General features: G+C 33.7%; 1 protein-coding gene across 1 annotated transcript; it reads left to right on the top strand.

Moving 5' to 3' along the window:
• Positions 1–6,305: 6,305 nt before the first annotated feature.
• On the top strand, positions 6,306–10,163 carry LOC132058527 (protein CNGC15b-like). The gene is made up of 7 exons (XM_059451000.1): positions 6,306–6,334; positions 6,622–7,168; positions 7,593–7,805; positions 8,156–8,448; positions 8,522–8,633; positions 8,742–8,978; positions 9,231–10,163. The coding sequence occupies exons 1-7, from the start codon at positions 6,306–6,308 to the stop codon at positions 9,924–9,926; spliced, it is 2,127 nt and encodes a 708-aa protein (XP_059306983.1). The 3' UTR covers positions 9,927–10,163.
• Positions 10,164–22,962: the final 12,799 nt, after the last annotated feature.

Below are 22,962 nucleotides of genomic sequence, written 5' to 3'. Positions count from 1 at the left end.
CCTGATTTCTCCATTTGATTCATTTTTGTGGAATCAATGTTTGTAGTTTTCAACGTTGTTGATTTCTCCTCCATTTGATTCATAAAAAGAAATCTTGACCAAAAGCTAGGATGGTATTAAGCATGAGTAAACTTGCTATTGCTGAATGTATTTTTTAGGCTTAAGGTATGAGTGTGTATACATAGGAATAGAGAAAAATCATTATTCTCGTGGAACGGATTGAAGCTTCCATTTCCCTTCTCCCATTTTCCCCAATTACTACTTAGATTAGAGCATGTCATGGCATGGGTTAGAATTAATGACTAAGATTTAATTGACTAAAACAAAAGCCCTAACCATAGTTTATATAATTAATAACTTATCCATAAATATATTAAAATACTTTCTCTCTCTTCCTATTTAATATTCCATCTTTTTTTTTTCAATCATTATAACTCTTTAATGGTGATATTTTTCATAATATAGACAACTCTTTCTAAATATACAATTACCAATTGAATAATGGGGTCTATATTATGTGAATTAGTAAGTATCATAATTGAAAAATGAAAAATATCACCAATTGAATAATGGGTCTATTAGGGGGAAAAATTAAGTGGCAAAAAATAATCGGGTAAATTAGAAAATATATTTTACTTTAGTAGGAAAAATAAATAGGAAGAGAGAGAAAATATTCTAATACATTTATGGATAGTTGAGTGTTAATTATTTAATCATGGTTAGGGCCTTGTTTTAGTCAATTAAATCTTAGCCATTAATTATAATGCATGCTAACATGTGTCTCTAATCCAAGATGAACTTCTAAAAATGGAGAAATTTATGGAGAGAACTCAATCCGAGAACTTGCAATCCTTAATACATTTGGTTTTGGAAAGTTTTTTGGGTAAATGATTTTTAATATTTACGTATTGGATTAATCTGATTTGAAGTCATAAATGTTTGCTTTTCGGAAAAGTTATTCAACTTAGGTTTAGGGCCTGTTTAGAAAGCCACCTGGTAATTGGAATTGGTGTAATTACTAGGGTAGTAATTACATAAAGACCTAGTAATTACACGGTGGTAATTACAACGACACTTTTTTGTTTGTCATAACGTAATTACATTGTAATTACAAGCGTCTTGTTTGGTTGCACAAGTGTAATTACACGATCGCTTTAATTTAAAAATAAAATTTAATTATAAAAAATTTAAAATTAATATTTTAAAAATGTTGCCTTTATAAATGATATTAAATTAGTTATTTAATAACACATTGTTTCTTAAAAATATATTAATTAATAATCATATATTTGTAACTAATATTGTAACAAAAATAATTGATATATATTTTTCAAATTAATATTTAATTTTAATTAATTATAAAACTTAAAAGAAGACTTTTTTTGTGAGAACGTCATGGATTGATGTTTGACAAAAAATAATATTAATAAATATAATGCCATAACATTATTCAAATGTTTGACACAAAAAATATCCATCAAATGTAAGTGAAAAATAAACAACATGCAATATAAAGCAAATAACTTAAAATTGAAAATATAACCTAAATTTAAAATCCAAAGAAAAAGTTCAACATAATACTTTTATGTCAAATTCTAACATTACATAGGTAAGTTATAATAACTTAATTAAATAATTCAAAAGAAAGGAAAAATATAAGTCTATAACCCCATTCACATATATATTATTACTTTAATAACGTCATATATATATATATATGTCAAGTTTGTATAATAACTCATTCTTTCCAATATTAAGAGGTGTAGTTTCAAATATTAGAATAATAACACGATTATCTTAAATGAATAAAATAAAAAAATAAAAAAATACTATATAGCAATTACACGCAATATATAAGAATATAAAGGTATATAATGAAAAGAAAGAAAATGAAAAATAAATAATATAAAAAGAAAAATACATTTTAAAAAATAAAAATAATAAAAAAGTAAAAATAAAAAAGAAATTAAAATAATAGAAATAAAAAATATTAAAAATCAAAAAAATTAAAATAATAGAAATAAAATAAATTAAAAATTAAAATAAATTAAATTAAAAAAAATAAACAAACTAAAAAGTATATAAGTAATTACAGTATATATAATTACACCCAATATATAGCTTCCTTTGATATATGGAGAGTGTAATTTTACCCTCTCAATTACACTCAATTCCCACCTAACTGTGTAATTACTTGATCAAACAAACAAGTCAAACTTTGTAATTACACTCAATTACACCCAATTCCAATTACCTGGGTGGCTTTCCAAACAAGCCCTTAATGTTTTTGAGTCCTCTCCAAAAGACAAATCATTATTAGTCCTTTACACTTTTTAAATATCTTTTTCGCTGGTTAGTCCTCTTATTTTCTTTTCGTTTAGTACGATATATTAAAAGAAAATTCTTCTACTTATCTAGTTTAGCAAACTAAGAGAGATTTATTTATTAATTTTAATTTTATCCTTATTATTAAGTAACTACTGGCAAACTATGCCTGTGCGATGCACTGAGCCCAACATGATTAATTTGATTACTCAATTTAGTTAGTTTTTATGGTTTGTATATTTTGCAAAGTATACTGCGATTCTCCTCAGTGAATCTCTATATTTTTTTTTCATTTCTTCTTATTTCCCCCCTTAATTTCTCAATTGTTGTTAAAATTTATCTTATTTTGGTTATGTCCGCCTCTTTTTATATTTAGTAAGTTGACAATTCAAATATCCTACATGTCAAGTTATAATCACAAGATTCAAAGGATATTTTATTATATTATACACATTTTTAATTTAGAACCACAAGATTCAAAAGTCTATATTTATTTCTTAAACTCCATATCTAGTCAAACGTAGACACTTAAATTGAGACAGAGGGAGTATATGCCAAATGAAGGAAATGAAAGGACAATTAAGACACTGCGAACCCGTGGGGACTTAAAAAGTAAACACACAAGAGGTAAAATTAATGTTCAACTTCTGAAATGTACACATGTTAGTCCCTGCTTAGCGTACAATTTCAGTTGCTTTTTGTACAACTTATTGTTACTGTGTTTGTCCACCTTGGGCGTTTAATGTGGCCAAGTAATATGGGACGAAGGAGTACTTCATTTATTAACACTCAAAGAACGTGAAAAGTCAAAAGTGAACAAGTAAAAGTGCACGGACGAAATAAATTTGTCTAGGAAAATTAAAATTGAACTTGCGTATGTCTATACATGAGAAGAGAATAAATATTCAGCTAGAATGTGAAAAGTCAAAAGTGAACAAGTAAAAGTGCACGGAGAAAATAAATATGTCGGGGAATTAAAATTGAAGTGCATACGTCTATACATGAGAAGGGAATAAATATTAAGTACTATGACATATGTCCACGTGGGATAAAAAGGTAGTTGGGTAAAGTGTACAAGTTATGTAACTTTTGGTACAAGCATTCATTGCGTTTACAAGTTGTACAACTTTTGGCACAAGCATTTGATGTGGTGTTATTCCTCCTTAGCCACTTATATATAATAGAAATTTCTCAAACTAATTAGAGTACTACTCCCTCCGTTTCATAATAAGTGATGTTTTTACTTTTCCATTTTGATTCAAAATAAATGGTGTTTCTCAAAATCAAGAAGACATTAATTTTTTCTCTCCAACCTTACCCTTATTTAAATATTGGAGTTTTATATATAACCAAGACACCATGAACGAGCTACTTTTTTTCAAGGCATTTGATTAAGGGTAAGTTAGTAAATATAATTTTTACTTTCTAGGAGTGAGTAGTTTTCTTAAGGTGCATGCTCAAACTAAAAATACCTGTTATTATAAAACGGAGGGAGTAATAATCATATTTAGAATTCCAAAGCATAGTTAATATGGATAACATAGTAAATAAACACTTAATAATTTTTTTTTAAAGAAAGTACAAAGCCAATACCGGACTAGTAAAAAAAGGGGAAAGAACGTCGCTGCCTCCTGAAAACAAAATAATTACCCGCCCATAGCCCTCTTACTTTCATGCCCCTGAAACTATTTACCCGAAATGCCCCCAAATTATGATACCAACATGGTATATAAATATACTGAGATGGTATCATGTTCATTGATTTGAAAGACACATTTTTCTCATAAAAACCTAATTTCGCTTAAAAAAAAAATAAAAAAATATTTCAACTTGTACCATTAAATATTATTCCTATTTTTTTTTAGGGAAAACAACATAAAATACCCCTAAAATGTAAAATATTTACCCGCCTATGCTCTCTCCTAACCTAAGCGAAATTAGGTTAGGAGAGAGCATAGGGGTAAATATTTTACATTTTAGGGGTATTTTATGTTGTTTTCCCTAAAATAAATAGGAATAATATTTAATGGTACAAGTTGAAATATTTGAGATATACGCAAGCTGATCTGGACTCCATTGTTAGAAATAAAAGAGTTCAATCTTAATGGTTCGCAATCCTGAGCATTAAGAAGTCCAAACTAACTCCTTTTTTGTTTTTGTTTTTTTACTATACATGGGTTAAGAAAGGGGAAGATGGAGAATCAAACCTTTAACTACAAGTAGTAATCAACTGAACTATTAAAATTTTCTGAATTTGAATCACAGTTGATTTCTTGATTGGTTGCACTCATGATCAATTAATTCTCGACTTTAAGTTATATATAACGTTAGTATATGAAATTTTTACATCATCAGGTTTACTGTATCTGTTAAAGTACGTAACTTGCCTTACTTTTAAGATTCCAAATCCCACATTTTAAAAAAAATTACCTGTAAATAGTTTTTAATGACTTAATAGCTAAAAAATTCTATTCTGTGACAATGTATATAACTTAACTCTTATACCGAGTGAGACTTGCTACAGTTGTAAATTATTTCCACTTTGACCTGATATTGTCCATCCAGTCCAAAGTCCTCTGTTGGTGCTAATAATTCGTTTTTTCTCGAATGAGTATATATGGGATCATGTCTCATCTGTTTGCTTTTCTACTCAAATTAAGAGTAATTCATAAAAGAAAGAGTGAACAAAATACTAAATTTTATTTTCTTGTCTAATACTACATGAAGGCTGATTTCATCCACCTGGAATTGAGTCAAAGGGAACACTTTTCAATTACTCCAACATACAATTCTACAGTCACTAATAAGATTAATATATAGTTTGAAAATGGAGGTGGATCCATTACTTTGTCTTTTTCTGCAAATATAGATAAATGAAATTCAAATAGAATTAGAGCAAAACTCAATTTCCTGTCAAAATTCCTTCAATTGTACATGCAAATACTCAATTTTGTCAATGTTACATGATTCTTAGCAATGGGCATTAGTTCAAATGCCATAACAATGTTCATAAGGTGACATAAAAAGTTGTTGTTTTCTACCAAAAAAAAAAAAAAAAAAACAACAACAAACATACAAGGCTGCTGCAATATTCTCACATAAATTCCGTTATTTGTTCTTTAGTACCAACTCTCCAAGCAATATATGACTGCTAAGACCACCACTCATGATCACTGCTAAATGCAACGTCAACTTGTAATTCTTCTATGGTATGTTGAAGAGTAGAAGAATATATTTGATATGTTTGAAGCAGTACACCAGTATTATCTAAGTACTTTTTAATAACATTTCTTTTTTCCTTCCATCCACCCTTTATTACGCTCTTTCGCTCTGTTTGGATTGTTGTTTCTCATCGTTCAATGATGTATCGTTTTGTACTGTATCTTATTGTACCTTACTGTTTTGTGAATACAGTGTTTGGATAGACTGGATTGTTTATTTTAGGTTAACACCATTTTTTCTATTTGGTCTTACTGTATCATATAGCACAATGACACTCATTCAGTGACTTTAGCACTAGACGTTCCCAAAATGGGGGCTATTAGATAAATCCAATATAATAGACGCCCGTCAACATTCCGGCCTTCCTCATTAGTTTAGGGCCTAGCTAAGAGAGAATCCTGTACTTCTTGCCCTTGAATATCTGAACTAGTAGTTTTCTGTTCAAGAATTCTTATTTAGACAGTTCATACCATCCATACATAGTGTTCTGATATAAGATTTCAATTTTTCCGTGTTCAGCAGTAACATATTCTCCCATGCAGCTAAGGTCCAAATATGGATAAGTCTATTGAAATGGCAGTAACTAATGTGAATATTGGATTTATCAACAATTACTCAAGTTAAGCAGTACTCAAGAAAGATATCATCTGTGATAAGCCAAATCAAAGTAAACAAGTCCATCTTTAACATTTCCGTTGTTTTACTTCTATACAGATTGAATCCAAATTTAAGTTCAGAAAAAGTGTAGCCAGAGCACCATGTCTTTTACTAAGCAAAAATCTGCCAGGTATATCTGAGCATCCTTAAATTTGTGGCCAAAGTAATTATATCTTGTGTTATTCTATAATTGCTGCTCATATTTGTAGCATTTCTTTTCTATGTTGCTCGGGCTCTTAAAAAATACTGTCAGTTATGTGTCAGATCCTTCAAAAAAAGCATACAAGTGAGGCAGCATTTTTGGAGGGTCCGAGCAACATAGGTTCTTTGATAAACGCTTGCTGTATTTTATCACTAGACTCGAAGTTATGCTCATTTCTGATCTAGTTATTGATTAAAATCTGGATCTGTAATCAGATTTCAGAATGACCTTGATATTGCAAAATCTGGATCATACAATGCAGCGAAATTCTTCAAAACTATCTCCATGAAGAATCACGAACAAACGTCTAAGTCAAAGTCTGATAAGCCAGAGATAGAGCCAAAAATGAAGGTGTTCCGAAAGAAAAAGCTTTCAAGAGTATTTTCGGAGGACTATGAGGGGCTGAAATTGAAGATACTAGATCCTAGAGGACGTCCCATAAACATATGGAACAAATGTTTCCTAATTGCTTCTCTTACTTCTCTATTTGTTGATCCATTGTTCTTCTATTTACCATGCGTTAACGACGAAATCTGTATGGATGCAAGTCATCCGATGGAGATAGTCCTTACAGTCGTTCGATCAGTGATAGATGCATTTTATCTGGTTCAGATTTTAGTTCAGTTTCGAACAGCTTATGTTGCACCTTCCTCTCGCGTTTTTGGAAGAGGAGAACTAGTCATTGATTCTTCAAAGATTGCTTCAAGGTATCTGCGGAAGGATTTTTTGCTCGACGTGTTGGCTACTCTTCCTCTTCCTCAGGTAAAAACTAGCACTCAAAGATTAATATTTGGAATCTTTTGGTTGTTAGAAGTTCTTTAATGTAAAAATTCTACCAGGAAAACTTATAATCTGCTGTTATTTCCTCTGTTTTGATCTTGCTTGCCAAGAATGAACTAATAAATTGGTAGATATCATGTCTTATAGGCTTACAAGTTACATAAAATGTTACTTCTAAAATGTTACTTCTCTTAGCTACATTAACTGTAGGATGGTCATTTGAAAACTCTTCGTCGGAAAATTATAATGTACTATGTATATAGAGCGTAATACTGTGTATATAGGTCAAATTTTTCTTTTTGTAGATAAATATTAAATCTTGAACACCCTAGCGAAATTTCTAGCTTCGCCACTGATTGCTCATTCCCCATCTTCCCCCCCCCCCCCCCCCCCGAAACTGTTTCAGGTTTTGATTTGGGCTGCTATCCCATCTCTGAGAGGTTCGAACAGGATTGGTGCAAAGCACGCCTTGCGCCTAACTATCATTTCTCAGTTTCTCTTAAGGCTATGCCTGATTTTTCCGCTTTCATCTCACATTATCAAGACAACCGGTGTAATGGTGGAAGCTGCTTGGGCCGGGGCAGTTTATAACCTAGTGCTCTTCATGCTGGCAAGTCATGTAAGTTATATGCAATGATGAGAAAAACGTTGAGTTAAATTTTGCCAGACTATCATTATTTGTCAAATGATTTAGGGTGAACTAAATTTGTTATTTCAATTTACTAAATATAGTCAAACCTCTCTATAACAACGTTTTTTGTCCGGATATATTTTTTGGTTGCTATAGCTAAATGCTTTTACAGATAACATACAATATAACATAACATGAAAAAAAAAACTTGGCCTTTATAGTGAAATGTCGTTATAGAGAGTGGATGTTATAGAAGGTCTGACTGTACCACGTTCCATCAGTTTTCATAAGCGTAAATTGTTGACTTGCCTACCTTTTTGACTATGATTCTTGTTAAGGTCATGGGATCTTGCTGGTACCTTTTGGCTGTGGAGAGACAAGAACAATGTTGGAAGCAAATTTGTGATCAACAACAACTGCATTGCCAGTATTGGTATTTTGACTGTCAGAGGAAGAACGATACAAGTAGAATCGCGTGGTATCAGTGGAGCAATATATCTATATTATGTGGTCCTAGCAGCAAATTCTTCCAATTCGGAATCTTTAACGATGCACTGACTTATCGCATTACACAGTCATCGTTCTTGAACAAGTACGCGTATTGTTTCTGGTGGGGCTTGAGGAACCTAAGGTAACAAAATGCAGCTAAAGTTTGTTAGTTTTTCTTTGATTAAATGTTAACTTTCTCTGATCAACTTTTGCAGCTCTCTTGGGCAGAATCTCTTGACTACTACTGACATTAATGAAATCAATTTTGCTGTTGTTCTTGCAATACTGGGATTATTGCTTTTCGCATTACTTATTGGCAATATGCAGGTAAGTCATTGACAAATTCTTTTAATGACAAAGGGACTTAGTTTTCAGTCTTAGCCAAAGTTGTACTGAAAATGTTTTATTGCTATTGGCCTTAATTTTTAATACTAGACTTTCCTTCAATCAACTACTATGAGACTAGAAGAATGGAGGATCAAGAGGAACGATAAAGAAGAATGGATGCATCATCGCCAACTCCCCCACGATCTAAAGGAAAGGGTCCGCAAATATGATGTGTATAGGTGGGTGACAACTAGAGGCTTTGACGAAGAAGCCATCGTTAAAAGCCTTCCGGTGGACCTCAGAAGGGACATCAAGCGTCATCTTTGTCTTGATCTAGTTCGTCGAGTGAGTATCATATATATTCCTCAACTTCTATCAAGCTATTGTTGGATGCTGCATCTGTTACTAACTTACAACTACGGTTTTCTAGAATAATTAGTCTTTTAGTTGTAGGAGAAATATAATATTTTATTTACTAGAATATTCAATTTCTTAGTAGTAGTAAAAGTTGTACTTTGTTTGTGGGGCTATTTAAAGCCATATGGTTAATGAAATTTAAGAGACAGATTTTCATCCATATTTTCAACCTTGCTGCAGGTTCCTTTGTTTGATCAAATGGACGAGTGTATCTTAGATGCAATATGTGAAAGGTTGAAACCTTTTCTATATACTGCAAGAACTTGCCTCGTTCGCGAGGCTGATCCTGTGAATGAAATGCACTTCATTGTAAGAGGCCATTTAGATTCTTACACTACCGATGGAGGGAGAACCGGGTTCTTCAATTCGTGCCAACTAGGTCCGTGTGATTTTTGTGGTGAAGAATTACTAACATGGGCACTAGACCCTCGTCCAAGCATCATCCTCCCATCCTCTACACGTACAGTGACAACTATCACTGAAGTGGAAGCGTTTGCATTGGCTGCAGAGGACGTGACATTCGTGGCATCACAGTTCCGTAAGCTGCATAGCAAACAGCTAAGGCACACGTTTAGGTTTTACTCGAACCAGTGGAGGACTTGGGCTGCATGTTTTATACAAGCAGCTTGGTTTCGGTACAAGAAAAGGAAAGAGGCTGCTGAACTTAAAGCTAAGCAGAGTCCCCTGGCTGCTCCTCCTGAACCACTAGAGGAACGAAGAAGCGTGTCGTTGGGCCAAAAGGCTTCAGAATTTGCTTTGTATGCTGCAACATTGGCAGCAAGCAAAAGAAAGGGCGGAAGCATGAGGGGAGAACTTGAAATCATTAGCTCATTGCAAAAGCCTGTGGAACCTGATTTTTCCGTTGAGGATAGATGAAGGGAAATGCTGGAGCAAGAGGCGGAGAAATTCAGAATTTCTAGTTTATGGGTTCTAAATAGATAATTTATACATATTAAATGACGGTTGTTAATACAAATGCCGGGTTTGAGGCAACGCTTCTGGGTTTTCCTGAACTTGTAGCTTTAAGGCTTGCTCCGCCCCTGGTTGAGCACTTCAAATAGGATTTACTTATATTATGATCAGTAGCTTCTAATTAGACTGTGAATACCAAATATGCGCTTCTTGCATCATAAACTTTATGTACTAGTTTTCCCTTAAGATTGCAATGTAACTTAGTAAGATCTAGCATTTACGTTGTGGGTGCACGGGCAGTTGTCGCCTTATATTCCAATTATACATATGAATGTACAAAGCTTAGAAAAGAACTTTTGCATATATGGGGTGGAGCTACAAGCCGGCCTACAGCTTCGGCGGAATGTAGTAACTTTGATCTATACCTTGTATTTGTGTTAAAAAATCTACTTAATATGTCTATACATAATTTATCCAGAACCTAGTAAGTCGTCTTTTTTAGAATCTAATACTAATAAACTCAAAGTTCTAGCTCTCCCAATATATGTATATATAGCAAGTTATGACATTCACGCTTTTAAATACTGTATTAGTCTTTGGATATAAGGAAATGTAAACTTATATTTTTGAGTAAGCCTAAGATGAAAGTATCTTTCAAAGATTTTAACATAGGGAAATGCAGTTGTAGATCTTGCTAACATGGGTCGTCCATAGTTACTAATCGGTTGCCTTTCTGGAGTTTTTACTACTTTTTTATTTAATTATATTTAGTAGCTAATTAACTTTTCTAAATTACAAATGGTAGCTATATTAAAAAATACATACCCAAACACATATATCTTTATTTTTTCTCAATCACTACCCATTTCAGATTTTTCATTCCTCAAAACCCTAAAAAAAAAAATCTCTCCCCTTCTCTCAACCACTACCACCATGGCCGCGCCGCCCCTCTCTCTCTTCTCTCTCTCCCTCTGTGCTCACCCCTCTCTCTCTCTTTTCACTCTATCCGATGAGGCGATGGCACAGATCTGGCCGTGTGTATTGTTGGTAGATGACACTGATTTTGAGATGGCGGCGGAGAAGATGACGTGGAGGTGGAGAGATTAGGGATTTTGGTGGTGGTGGTGTCTCAGATTTGGGTTTTTGGTGGTGGTGGTAGTGGTGGTGGTGTCTCAGTTTAGGATTTTGGTGGTGGTGGAAAGATTAGGATTTTTGGTGGTGGTAGTGTCTTAGATCTACATCTCACAAATACACGGTTTTTGAATGTATTTGTCTTTGTATTTTTTGAGTGTATTTTGTTAATAGCCAAACACATTGTTTTTTAATGTATTTGTCATGTATTTGAATTTTTTTGTCTTGTATCTGAATGTATTTGTTGAAATCCATTCAAATACACGAAAATTTGAATATATTTGGATTCATATGTAGTTGGAATGTACACAATGTATTTGAAATACATAAAAAAATAAAAAAATAAAAGCCACTGAAATACATCAAAAAAAAAAAAAAAAGACACGGAAATACATTATAGCAAAAAAAAAAAAATCACTGAAATTCATCAAAAAAAAAATCACTAAAATACATCAAAGCAAAAAAAAAAAAAATCACTAAAATACATTAAAAAATATATATTAATAGCTAATTTAATAGCTCCATCGTTAAAGGCTAAAATCAAGGATCCTGTTCCTTTTTTTAAAGTTTTACTCATTGTAGCTTCTTTTAAGAACTAATTATTAATATTAACTACCTTTTTATTTAATTATATTTAGTAGCTAATTAACTTTTCTAAATTACAAATGGTAGCTATATTAAAAATACATACTCAAACACATATATCTTTCTTTTTTCTCAATCACTACCCATTTCAGATTTTTCATTTCTCAAAACCCTAAAAAAATCTTTCTCCCCTTCTCTCAACCACCACCACCATGGCCGCGCCGCCCCTCTCTCTTCTCCCTCTCCCTCGGTGCTCACCCCTCTCTCTCTTTTCACTCTATCCGGTGAGGCGATGGCACAGATCTGGCCGTGTGTATTGTTGGTGGTGGAGGCGATGGCGCTGATTTTGCGATGGCGGCGGAGAAGATGACGCGGAGGTGGAGAGATTAGGGTTTTGTTGGTGGTGGAAAGATTAGGGTTTTTTGTTGGTGGTGGTGTCTCAGATTTGGGTTTTTGGTGGTGGTGGTGGTGTCTCGGTTTAGGATTTTGGTGGTGGTGGAAAGATTAGGGTTTTTGGTGATGGTAGTTTCTCAGATCTACATCTCACAAATACACGGCTTTTGAATGTATTTGTCTTTGTATTTTTTGAGTGTATTTTTTATGTATTTTGTTAATAGCCAAACACACTGTTTTTTAATGTATTTGTCATGTATTTAAATTTTTTTTGTCTTGTAGCTGAATGTATTTGTTGAAATCCATTCAAATACACGAAAATTTGAATATATTTGGCTTCATATGTAGTTAGAATGTACACAATGTATTTGAAATACATCAACAAAAGCCGCTGAAATACATCAAAAAAAAAAAAAAAAGACACGGAAATACATTATAGCAAAAAAAAATCACTGAAATACATCAAAAAAAAAAAAATCACTAGAATACATCAAAGCAAAAAAAAATCACTAAAATACATCAAAAATATATATATTAATATCTAATTTAATAGCTCCACCGTTAAAGGCTAAAATCAAGGATCCTGTTTTTTTTTTTTTTTTTACCATGTTCTCATGTATTTGTTGACAACAAATACACACGAAAACATACATTATTTTACCAAAATGTAGCTACAAATGGTAATATTTAAAAGGGTAGCTATAAATGGTAGGAAGTTACAATAAGATAGTCATTTGAGTAAGTTTGCCTAAGTTTTGTCAGCTGAGAAAGAATCTCTAGTGGGCTTCATTTAATCTCTAGTTGAAATCGCACTGCTAAAGTTGAAAATTTTAGTTGTCTAAAGTTTGAAGTTGGGTTCTACCAAAGCCTAAGAAAGTTCAAATTGAGACCTTTTGTCTAAATTTAGAGATCCAAAAGTCTAACTTTGAACGGGCAATTTGCACGATTTCCCTTATTCGGGGGTGATCTTGAATTTTTGACCCTCAAATTGGTGGTCTTTAATTTTTGTCCTTCGCTAAAACCCCTTGATTTCGGGTTCGAACTCTCGCTTAGTCAAATTTTTTTTAAAAAAAATCACAAGGTAGAGTTTGAATTTGCAAGACAGAGGCACAGGTTTGCTACCTTCAGGCAGGTTTGAAAACTCTGCCTTAAGTAGAGTTTGCAGTCAAACTTTGCCTTAAGTAGAGTTTGCAGTCAAACTCTACCTGAACTCTGCCTAATTAGAGTTTGACTGCAAACTCTACTTAAAGCAGAGTTTTTGCCTTCAGGCATAAGGCAAAACTCTCCCTTAAGGCAGAGGTTTGCATTAAGGCAAATTCTTTTCTTTCTTTTCACTCGGTTGAAATTTTGCAAAACTCTGCCTTAAGGCCTAACTTTTGCCCGAGTAGGCCTAATTTTGCTACGAAACTCTGCCTTCCAATTTTTTTTTTTTTTTTACTGAGCCTGAATTCAAACCCTAAACCTTATGATATTAGGCGAAGGGCAAAAATTAAAGACCAGTACCTTTGAAGCGCAATCCGCACAAAAAAACGAATTTGAACTTTAGCTTTTTAAACTTCAAACTTTCGGATATGAAGTTAGGTTGCGACAGAGCCTAACTGCAGACCTTCAAGAAGAAAAAGTAGCAGCATATTCAGTCTAAAGTTTGCCAAAAACTGACCAATCTTTGAATAATTTTTAAAAACTAGATATTTCGGAAGATTTTCTGGTGTCATCAGGACCTTTGGGCTATATACTAATGGGCTTTACAACCAACTGAAGCTGTATTGGGATATGAAAGGCTGGAACTCAAGAATCTGGCCTCAGTAGCCATAATATAACCTTTTTTTGCACGGATTGTCCTTCAAACGCACTGGTCTTTAATTTTTATCCCTCATATATGTGGTCTTTAATTATTGTTCTGCTACTTATTTAATGAAAATATCCAGGCCTACTTCACAAGGCTTAATTTCTGTAATATTTTTATCTTCAGAAACTGAATTTTTGCCTCGCTCTGCATAAATTCGGTAGGAATTAAGTTATGCGGCATACGTTTTATAGTATTTTTCAGATTATGTTAAGTTTTGAAGTTTTGCCTTGTCCGACATAATTTGTATGGATGTTATGATACATATGTCGAAGTTAAACATAAACTATGCCTTGCGAAAACTAATTTATGCCGCGCCAAAAATGTTGAAGGATTAAAATTAAAGATCACAAATTTGAGGTACGAAAATTAAAGACCAGCCCAAAATAGGGGCATTTGTGCGAATGACATAATGTGGCCTGGTTCATGATAAATAGAGCCATTTGGGTTGTTACAGATATTATTTAAAGCTAGACAAAGCAAACAAAACAAAATACCATAAAAGAAAATGTTATATGTCCGTAATAAATTGTAAATCTTATACATCATCAATATAATTCAACTGTTTGTAACAAGTTATCATTACTCCATTTTTCATTTCCCATTGTTGTTATGTCAACTTGTGGCATATAATTCTATTACATTGTGCACGATACTATTTTCCCATGTTGATACCAATTACAGACGGATCCAAAATGTTAAATTTATAGGTTCTTGATCATAATTCTTTATAATTCTTTTTGTGTACTAGGTTCAAAGATAAATTATTTATACATATTAAGCGAATTTCTTCTTGATAACTATGGTGTCTCGGCCAGCTTGTGTGTACCTCGACTAATTTCACGGTACATATACTTCCTGCCTCCCACGAGCAACAGCTACCGGGTGACCCTTGTCACATTAAGTCAACAAACGAAAGAATCGGTTACGTTTTTCATATCATCTCCTCTTATAGATAGATTCAAAAATCTAATTTCTTCACACAATACATGATTTTACACCAACAATTAGTAGATTTTACCGAACTCGTAACTTCTATTGTAGCTCCGCCACAGGTACCAATCGTAGAATTTGATTAAGCTATTAATTAAGTTGACTATTTAATTACTCAGAATAGTGACAAGAAATTAAAGGAATGATTGAGATTCTACGACCCCACCTCAAAGTGTAATTTGGAAGTAGGAATATGTCTTTTATCAGAGGAATTTTGACAGTTAATACCGTTAGCATGTCAAACAAATTAAAGTTCTTAATGCCTTATTCCATCCACTAACTGTTGAACCCATAAATCAAAACCTTACCGAAAGTCTACCACAAGTATACCCCTTATTTAGCTTTATCATTATCAATTATTCTCATTAATAACTTTGTTAATATCATTGCTATTTCTGTGCTACATAATTATGGCTATAAATTACAGATACATTGTTTGTCATCATCATTATCCATAATTTTCCTTGGTATAATTAATGTCCATTATGAGTTTAAGTTCTAATCAAATTAATTACTTATTACATACAAAAAAAATGGGTAAAAGTGCGGTGGTTAAAAGTTATATATAACATAAACCCTTTCTATCAATATCATTGCTATTATACTATTTTAAGTAAAAGGAAAGTTGTTATTCAACTTTATTTAAGAGACTCTTAGTCAATCCCTTTTCATTTTTCCGTATTTTATAGTAAATAAGGGCCTGTTTGGAAAGCCACACAGTAGGCTAAAACTTCCGCGGACCTTTGTTTGTCATAACGCAACTACGCAACATTCAACCTCCACAAATTTAATTATAAAAAATTTAAAATTAATATTTAAAAAAACATTGCCTTTATAAATGATAGTGTTATTTAATAACACATTGTTTCAAAAATATTTACATAATCAAATTAATATATTTTTCTTATTACATAATTATAAAACTTAAAAGAAGACTTTTTTTGTGAGAACGTCATGGATGAAATCGCAAAAAAATAATATTAATAAATATAATGCATAACATTATTCAAATGTCTAGATCAAAAATACAGTCAGTGTATATATAACATAAACCCTTTCTATCAATATCATTGCTATTAATTTATTATACTATTTTAAGTAAAAGGAAAGTTGTTATTCAACTTTATTTAAGAGACTCTTAGTCAATCCCTTTTCATTTTTAAATAATATAAAAACCATTGTATTTTATAGTAAAAAATAAAAAAAAATAGAAATTATAAATAAATTAAAAATAAAAAGAATTAATAATGTAAATTCTTTTACACTAATATATTGTGTGAATATACAGTATAATTGTAACTTGTATTGCATCCTCAATTCCTGATCCATGGGAAACAAAGAAACATGCATGCTTTTTGGTCTAAAATGGCGGCCATATGCATGCCTTTGAAAAAAATTCAAACATGCATGCCTTTTGGTCTAAAATATGATCTGAAAATTAAGATCAAGTAGTGTACTTTACATTTCCTTCATTAGCTACAAAATAATGTTACAAATTCTCAAGATCCCCTTTCCCAGCCCGTGACAGTGCAGAGTTAGAAATTTTGACAAGGCAATTTAAAAAATCAAAAAATGGCATAATTAGGAATATAATTCAACGTATATTTCTCTTATATTAAAGGGATTTATAATCGCTTTTAGGCAATACAATTTTTCGACAAAAGAAATTTAATAGACTAGGTGTGTCACGCGTACATGTGGTTTTTTTTTTGGGGGGACTTCTTTGTAATGAATTTCCTTGTTAGATTTTCTAATACACCACTACCAACTCCACAATTTTATTTTATTTTTAATTATTATTATTATTAATATTTTGCGTTAACGGTAATCTAAACCAAAAGCTTATTACACTGAGCAATTATTTGATACAATTGTTCAGAAATAGGACTAGAAAGCAAACCTTGTAATGCTTTTGGGTTTTGTCGTCTCTCCACTGTTATTTTTTATTTTAGTTTATGTGGTATTATTATCTTACTAATTTATTTTTAAAATAATAGGTTGTTGACTTGTTATAGGAAAAACACTATTATAAAGAGGTAAACTATTACTATATAAAAACTTGATTTAAAAAAAAAAAATTGGTTGTTTATGGTGAAAATGTACGCTATTATAGTGAATGATTTGTATAGAGAGATCCATATTTATAGTTTAAACGAGGCAGCAAGATAAATCAATTCGTAAGTTAGGAACCATTATATCTAGTTTACCAAACGTGTTAACATAATTGCAGACTTCTACTCTTAACATTTTGTATTTGCAGATCGATGAATTGGCCCCTCACCTCTCTCTGTATTATTCTGATTTTGTCGATTATATCCTGAAAGAAACCGGCCCCTCCCTTACAAAATTTCCAAAGCGGATTCTGTTGATATGAGTTAGGGTATTAAACGGGCAGGTCAAAATGAGTTAAGGTAATAATGTTAAGAATTAAACGAGCGATGCAGCGGAACCAATTAGGATGCACCAATATAAGAACAATAATGCAAGAAAGCAATAAACGTAATGAGCACAAGATTTACGTGGAAATCCAAGACGGGAAAAACCACGGGGCGCGAAGCGCAGAGAAATCAACTATAAGGTGAGGAGTATAAAACGATCTCAATAGGGTGTCGAAGCACAACGAGATAAAAGGAAACGAAAGATTATAATCCCTCAATGAAAAACTCACTCTAACCTAAGTGTGGAATATAGTCTTGTGTGTAGTCTTGATAGTTGTTCTCTTTTTCTTGATGTTCTGGCCGAAAATCTCCTTTAAATAGGGGTTGAAGACATTCAAAATCCCAGTTGGAATGGGACAAGCCAGTCGAATCCTAGTTGGAATGGGACAATTATCGAATCCCAGTTGGAATGGACAATTTCGATAAACCCTGTTGGGACATATTCTAACAATCTCCACTTTGGACCAAAACACATCAACATCAACATCGTCACCCCATAAAGCCCCGAAGGGAAAGCGCCGAAGGGCAATTTAAGCATGAAAAAAACCAACTAAGTGTAAGCAATGCTTAAACTTAGTAATAGCAAGCGGCTTGGTTAACATATCTGCGGGATTCTCTGACGTGTGGACTTTCTTTACCAAAATCTCCCCTGCAAAGAATAGTATCTCTGATAAAGTGGTATTTAATGCTAATATGCTTGGTCTTCGAGCGATGAGAATCTACCTTGGTAAGATGAATAGCACTCTGGCTATCAGAAAATATAACGGTAGTACCCTATTGAACACCAAGATCAATAAGAAGACCTCGCAACCATGTAGCTTCTTTAACACCTTCAGTTGCAGTGATATACTCAGCTTCGGTAGTAAAAAGGGCTACATTATATTGTAATTATGCTTTCCAAGAGATAGCACCAGAGCACAGTTAAAAAATGTAACCAGAAATAGACCTCCTACGAACGAGATCACCACCATAATCAGAATCAACGAACCCAACAACATCATAAGACGATGCCTTGGCTCTATCAAAAACCAATATTAACTGATCCTTTCACATAACGAAGAATCCACTTCACGGCATTCCGATGATCCTTTCCAGGATTATGCATGTATCGGCTCACCATGCTTACCGCAAAAGCTAAATCAGGTCTAGTGCAAACCATAGCATACATAAGGCTACCAACAGCACTAGCATACGGGATAATAAACATCCTCTCAATGTCCTCGTCGGACTTAGGACAAGAGTCGTTGACAGGATACTTGAAATGAGCAAAGAAATGTAGTAGAAACAAAGTTTACAATGAAACATATTAAACCTATCGAGGACTTTATCAAAATACTTCCTCTAAGACAGGTAAAGCTTCCCAGCTTTTCGATCCCTGTGAATCTCCATACCTAGAATCTTCTTAGCTGCACCAAGGTCCTTCATCTCAAACTCAGAATTAAGTTGAGATTTTAACTTGTTGATCAAAGACTTGTCTTTAGAAGCAATCAACATATCATCAACATATAACAACAAGTAAATGAAGGAACCACCAGAAGACTGTCGAAAATACACACAATTATCATACTTACTACGTGTGTAGTCTTGCCCAATCATAAAGGAATCAAACATTTTGTACCATTGTCTTAGAGCTTATTTAAGGCCATAAAGAGATCTTTTCAACCGACAAACAAATTGTTCCTTGCCAAGAACAACAAAACCCTCGGCTTGCTTCATAGAAAGTTCTTCGTCTAACTCTCTATGAAGAAACACATTAAACATCAAGTTGCTCCAACCCCAAGTCAAAAAGAGAAACAATAGCAAGTAACATTCTCATGGAGGTATGACGAACAACAGGAGAGAAAACTTCATTAAAGTCAATACCTTCCTTTTGGTGACAACCACGAACCACCAAGCGAGCTTTCCATCTTGCTTCTTCAACCCAGGGAATACCATCTTTTAGTTTATAGATCCATTTTCCAGTCAATGCACGACGGCCTATGGGTAGCTCACATAACTCCTATGTATTATTTTTGTGCAAGCATTCCATCTCTTCTTGCATAGCCACTAACTAATTTGAGGAATTAGGACAAGAAATTGCCTCAGAGTAAGTAGAAGGATCAACTCCTTCGAGAATTTATTGTGCAACTGCAAGAGCATAAGCAATAAGCCCATCATTATCAGTGTCAGCATATCGAGCGGGCTTCTTTATAACTCGTCTTGGTTTATCATAAGCAAGAACATGATCATCTTCCACCTATGGCTCGACGGGACGTGTGGTACTAGTACTTGGCTCATCAACAGGAGCCTCCTCACTAGCCTGAGGAACTGTAGAAGAAATAGGGCTAACTTCGTGAGCTTCATGGCTCACTTCTACCTCCACTTTCTCACTGGCATCTTTCATATCATTATTACTCGTAGAGGAAACAACAGACTCTTTCCCAGAAGATAACATAAAGACCTCATTAAAAGTTACATCCCGACTCTAAATAATTTTCTTGGAGCTATAACACCACAAACGATATCCTTTAGACTCAGAAGCATAACCAAGAAACATGCACTTAACAGCCCTGGGGCTAGCTTCCCATCATTAGCATGAGCAAAAACAAAGGCATTCAAAAACTCTAAGAATAGATTAGTCAACGGAATTACTAGACCAAACTTCTTTAGGAATTTTAAAGTCAATAGATGAATGTGGAGACAAATTGATGAGGTAACTAGCCGTAGAAACGGCGTCGGCCCAGAAATCACGGCGGTGCCATAACCCAGCATTTGAGAGCATACAAAGGGCTCTCTCAAGTAATGTTCTATTTATACGTTCTGCAACTCCGTTCTGCTGGGGCTTATAACGAGAGACTTATGTCTAGCAATACCATAAATAGCTCAGAACTCATTAAACTAATTACTACAGAACTCCAAACCATTATCAGTCCTGAGCTTCTTAATTTTTCGACCAGTCTGGTTCTCAACAAGGGCTTTGAATTTCTTGAAATAGGGAAACGCTTCACTTTTCTATCTTAGGAAATAAACCCAGACCTTACGAGAAAAATCATCAATGAAAGTCACCATGTAGTGTTTTCCTCCAAGGGAAGGAACTTTAGAGGGACCCCATAAATCCAAATGAATATAATCAAGAATGCCTTGTGTACGGTGTTTTGCTATAGAGAAACTAACTCTCTTCTGTTTCCCAAAAATGCAATGACCACAAAAGTCAAGTTTACCCGCACCAGTTTTACCAAGAAGACCTCTTTTGCTCAGAATGGTCATACCTTTCTCACTCATATGGCCCAGACGCATGTGCCATAAACGAGTACGATCATCGTCGGATAATGAAGTAGAGACTACTATATACCCCATCACAATTGAACCCTGCAGGTAATAGAGAGTCCCACATCTTGTTCCTCTCATCAAGACCAGAGCACCTTTTGAAACCTTAAGAACTCCACCTTCAGCTGAATATTTACATCCACGAGATTCAAGAGTACCCAGAGAAATAAGGTTTCATTTCAAGTCAGGAACATGACGAACGTTGGTCAAGGTCCTGATAACACCATCATGGGTCCTAATTTTTACAGTACCAATCCTAACAACGTTGCATGGGGCATCATTCCCCATTAGGACAACACCACAAGCTTTCTCATATGTTGAAAACCAGTCCTTATGAGGACACACGTGATATGTACATCCAGAATCAAAAACCCATTCAGAAGAATTTTTCTTATCAACAGAGATAGCCATCAAAACATCACCTTCGGAATCACTTTCAACAACTCCTGCTTCAGCGGTTTTCTGCAGCATTTTGTTATTTTCTTCTCTCTCTAGTTTATTCTTCAATTTATGACAATCACCAACTATATGGTTTGTCTTCTTGCGATTTTACGAATTTATCATTGTTGAATTTACAGCCTCTAGACTTGGACCTAAAATTCTTTCTATTACTCCCTCTATCAAGGGATCTTTCTCTAACAGACAAACCTTGTCCTTTATCTTCAGAACGCACTTGAAAATCAAATTTTTCTTTGGACAACAAATTAGATTTGACATCCTCATAACTCAGTGTTTCATTACCACGATATAGCATGATTTCTTTAAAGTGCTTATACGTAGAGGGGAGGGAGACCACCAACAATTACTTTATCCTTATCTTCGACCTTAACATCTAAATTTTCTAGTTCAAGAATAACAGAGTTGAACTCATCAAGATGATTTTGAATGGGGGTGCCTTCAGCTATTGAGAATGTGTATAACCGTTCCTTCAGACGAATTTTATTTGCGAGACTTTTCGTCGTGTAGAATGACTCTGACTTTAACCAGAGGCCTGCAGCAGTAGTCTCATGAATAACACCTCGCAAAGAACCGTCTCAGATAGACATAGTTGGATATTTGAAAGAGCCTATTCATCCAATTCCTTCTATTGATCATTTGTCATAGACTCGGGTTTCCTGGATTTCCCAAGAAGAGCCTTCTTTAATCCGTTCTGGGTAAGAACGGCTTGCATCTGAACTTTCCATATCTTCGAAGCTTATCTTTGCAAAACTTCTCGATATCAAACTTGGTTACGGAGACATCCTAGATCTTGAACGCTCTGACGCCACTTGTTAAGAATTAAATGAAGCGTCGCAATGGGACCGATTAGGATGCACCAACACAAGAACAATAATGCAAGAAAAGCAATAAACGTAATGAACACAAGATTTACGTGGAAACCCAAGACGGGAAAACCCACGGGGGGCGAAGCGCAGAGAAATCAACTATAAGATGAGGAGTACAAAACGATCTCAACAAGGTGTAGAAGCACAATGGGATCAAAGGAAACGAAAGATTACAATCTCTCAATGAAAAACTCTCTCTAACCTAAGTGTGGAATATAGTCTTATGTGTAGTCTTGATAGTTTTGATAGTTGTTCTCTTTTTCTTGATGTTCTGGCTGAACATCTCCTTTAAATGGGGGTTGAAAACATTCAAAATTCCAGTTGGAATGGGACAAGCCAGTCGAATCCCAGTTGGAATGGGACAATTATTGAATCCCAGCTGGAATGGGACAATTTCGATAAACCCTTTTAGGACATATTCTAACAAATAAATAGACGATTTATTAACCGTCCAAAGGTTATTCAAGCTGAAATATAGGTCAAAATAGGCTAAACAATATGAGTCATATCCAATTTATTTTTTGTTGTTGTTTTCTTATAATTTGTTTAGTCATCTAATAAAACTTTCATTTTCTTTATTATGATAACATATAACATATCAAATAATTAAAAAAAAAATGTCTTGAAAAGGTTTCTCATAGGTTAATTTGGAATACGTATCAGTACAACTTTTAAATAGATTGAATTAGTCTGATCAAACTATGCTAAGTCAATAAATAGATGGGTTAATTTTGAAACAGTTTAAGGGATCATATTTTCATCAGTCAATTTTGCTAATTAACCTAATAAGAGCTCAAACAAACAATTCGTTAATTATTTATTTATTTTTTTATTCTAAAACGGTCAAAAGAACAACCAGTCAGAAAATAGTCAAACTGGGGCCTCTTTGAGCTGACTAATGTAACAAAGCTTAACCACCGAAAGGGCACTTCTCTCTTTGCAACATGAACTCATTCCAAATTTTTTTTCTGTTCTTATTCTAC

The sequence above is a fragment of the Lycium ferocissimum genome, chromosome 5 (genome assembly GCF_029784015.1).
Source record: "Lycium ferocissimum isolate CSIRO_LF1 chromosome 5, AGI_CSIRO_Lferr_CH_V1, whole genome shotgun sequence".
In the NCBI taxonomy this organism is placed as follows: Eukaryota; Viridiplantae; Streptophyta; class Magnoliopsida; order Solanales; family Solanaceae; genus Lycium; species Lycium ferocissimum.
The sequence above is the reverse complement of the archived record's forward strand: the minus strand, read 5'-3'. Positions and strand labels throughout refer to the sequence as shown.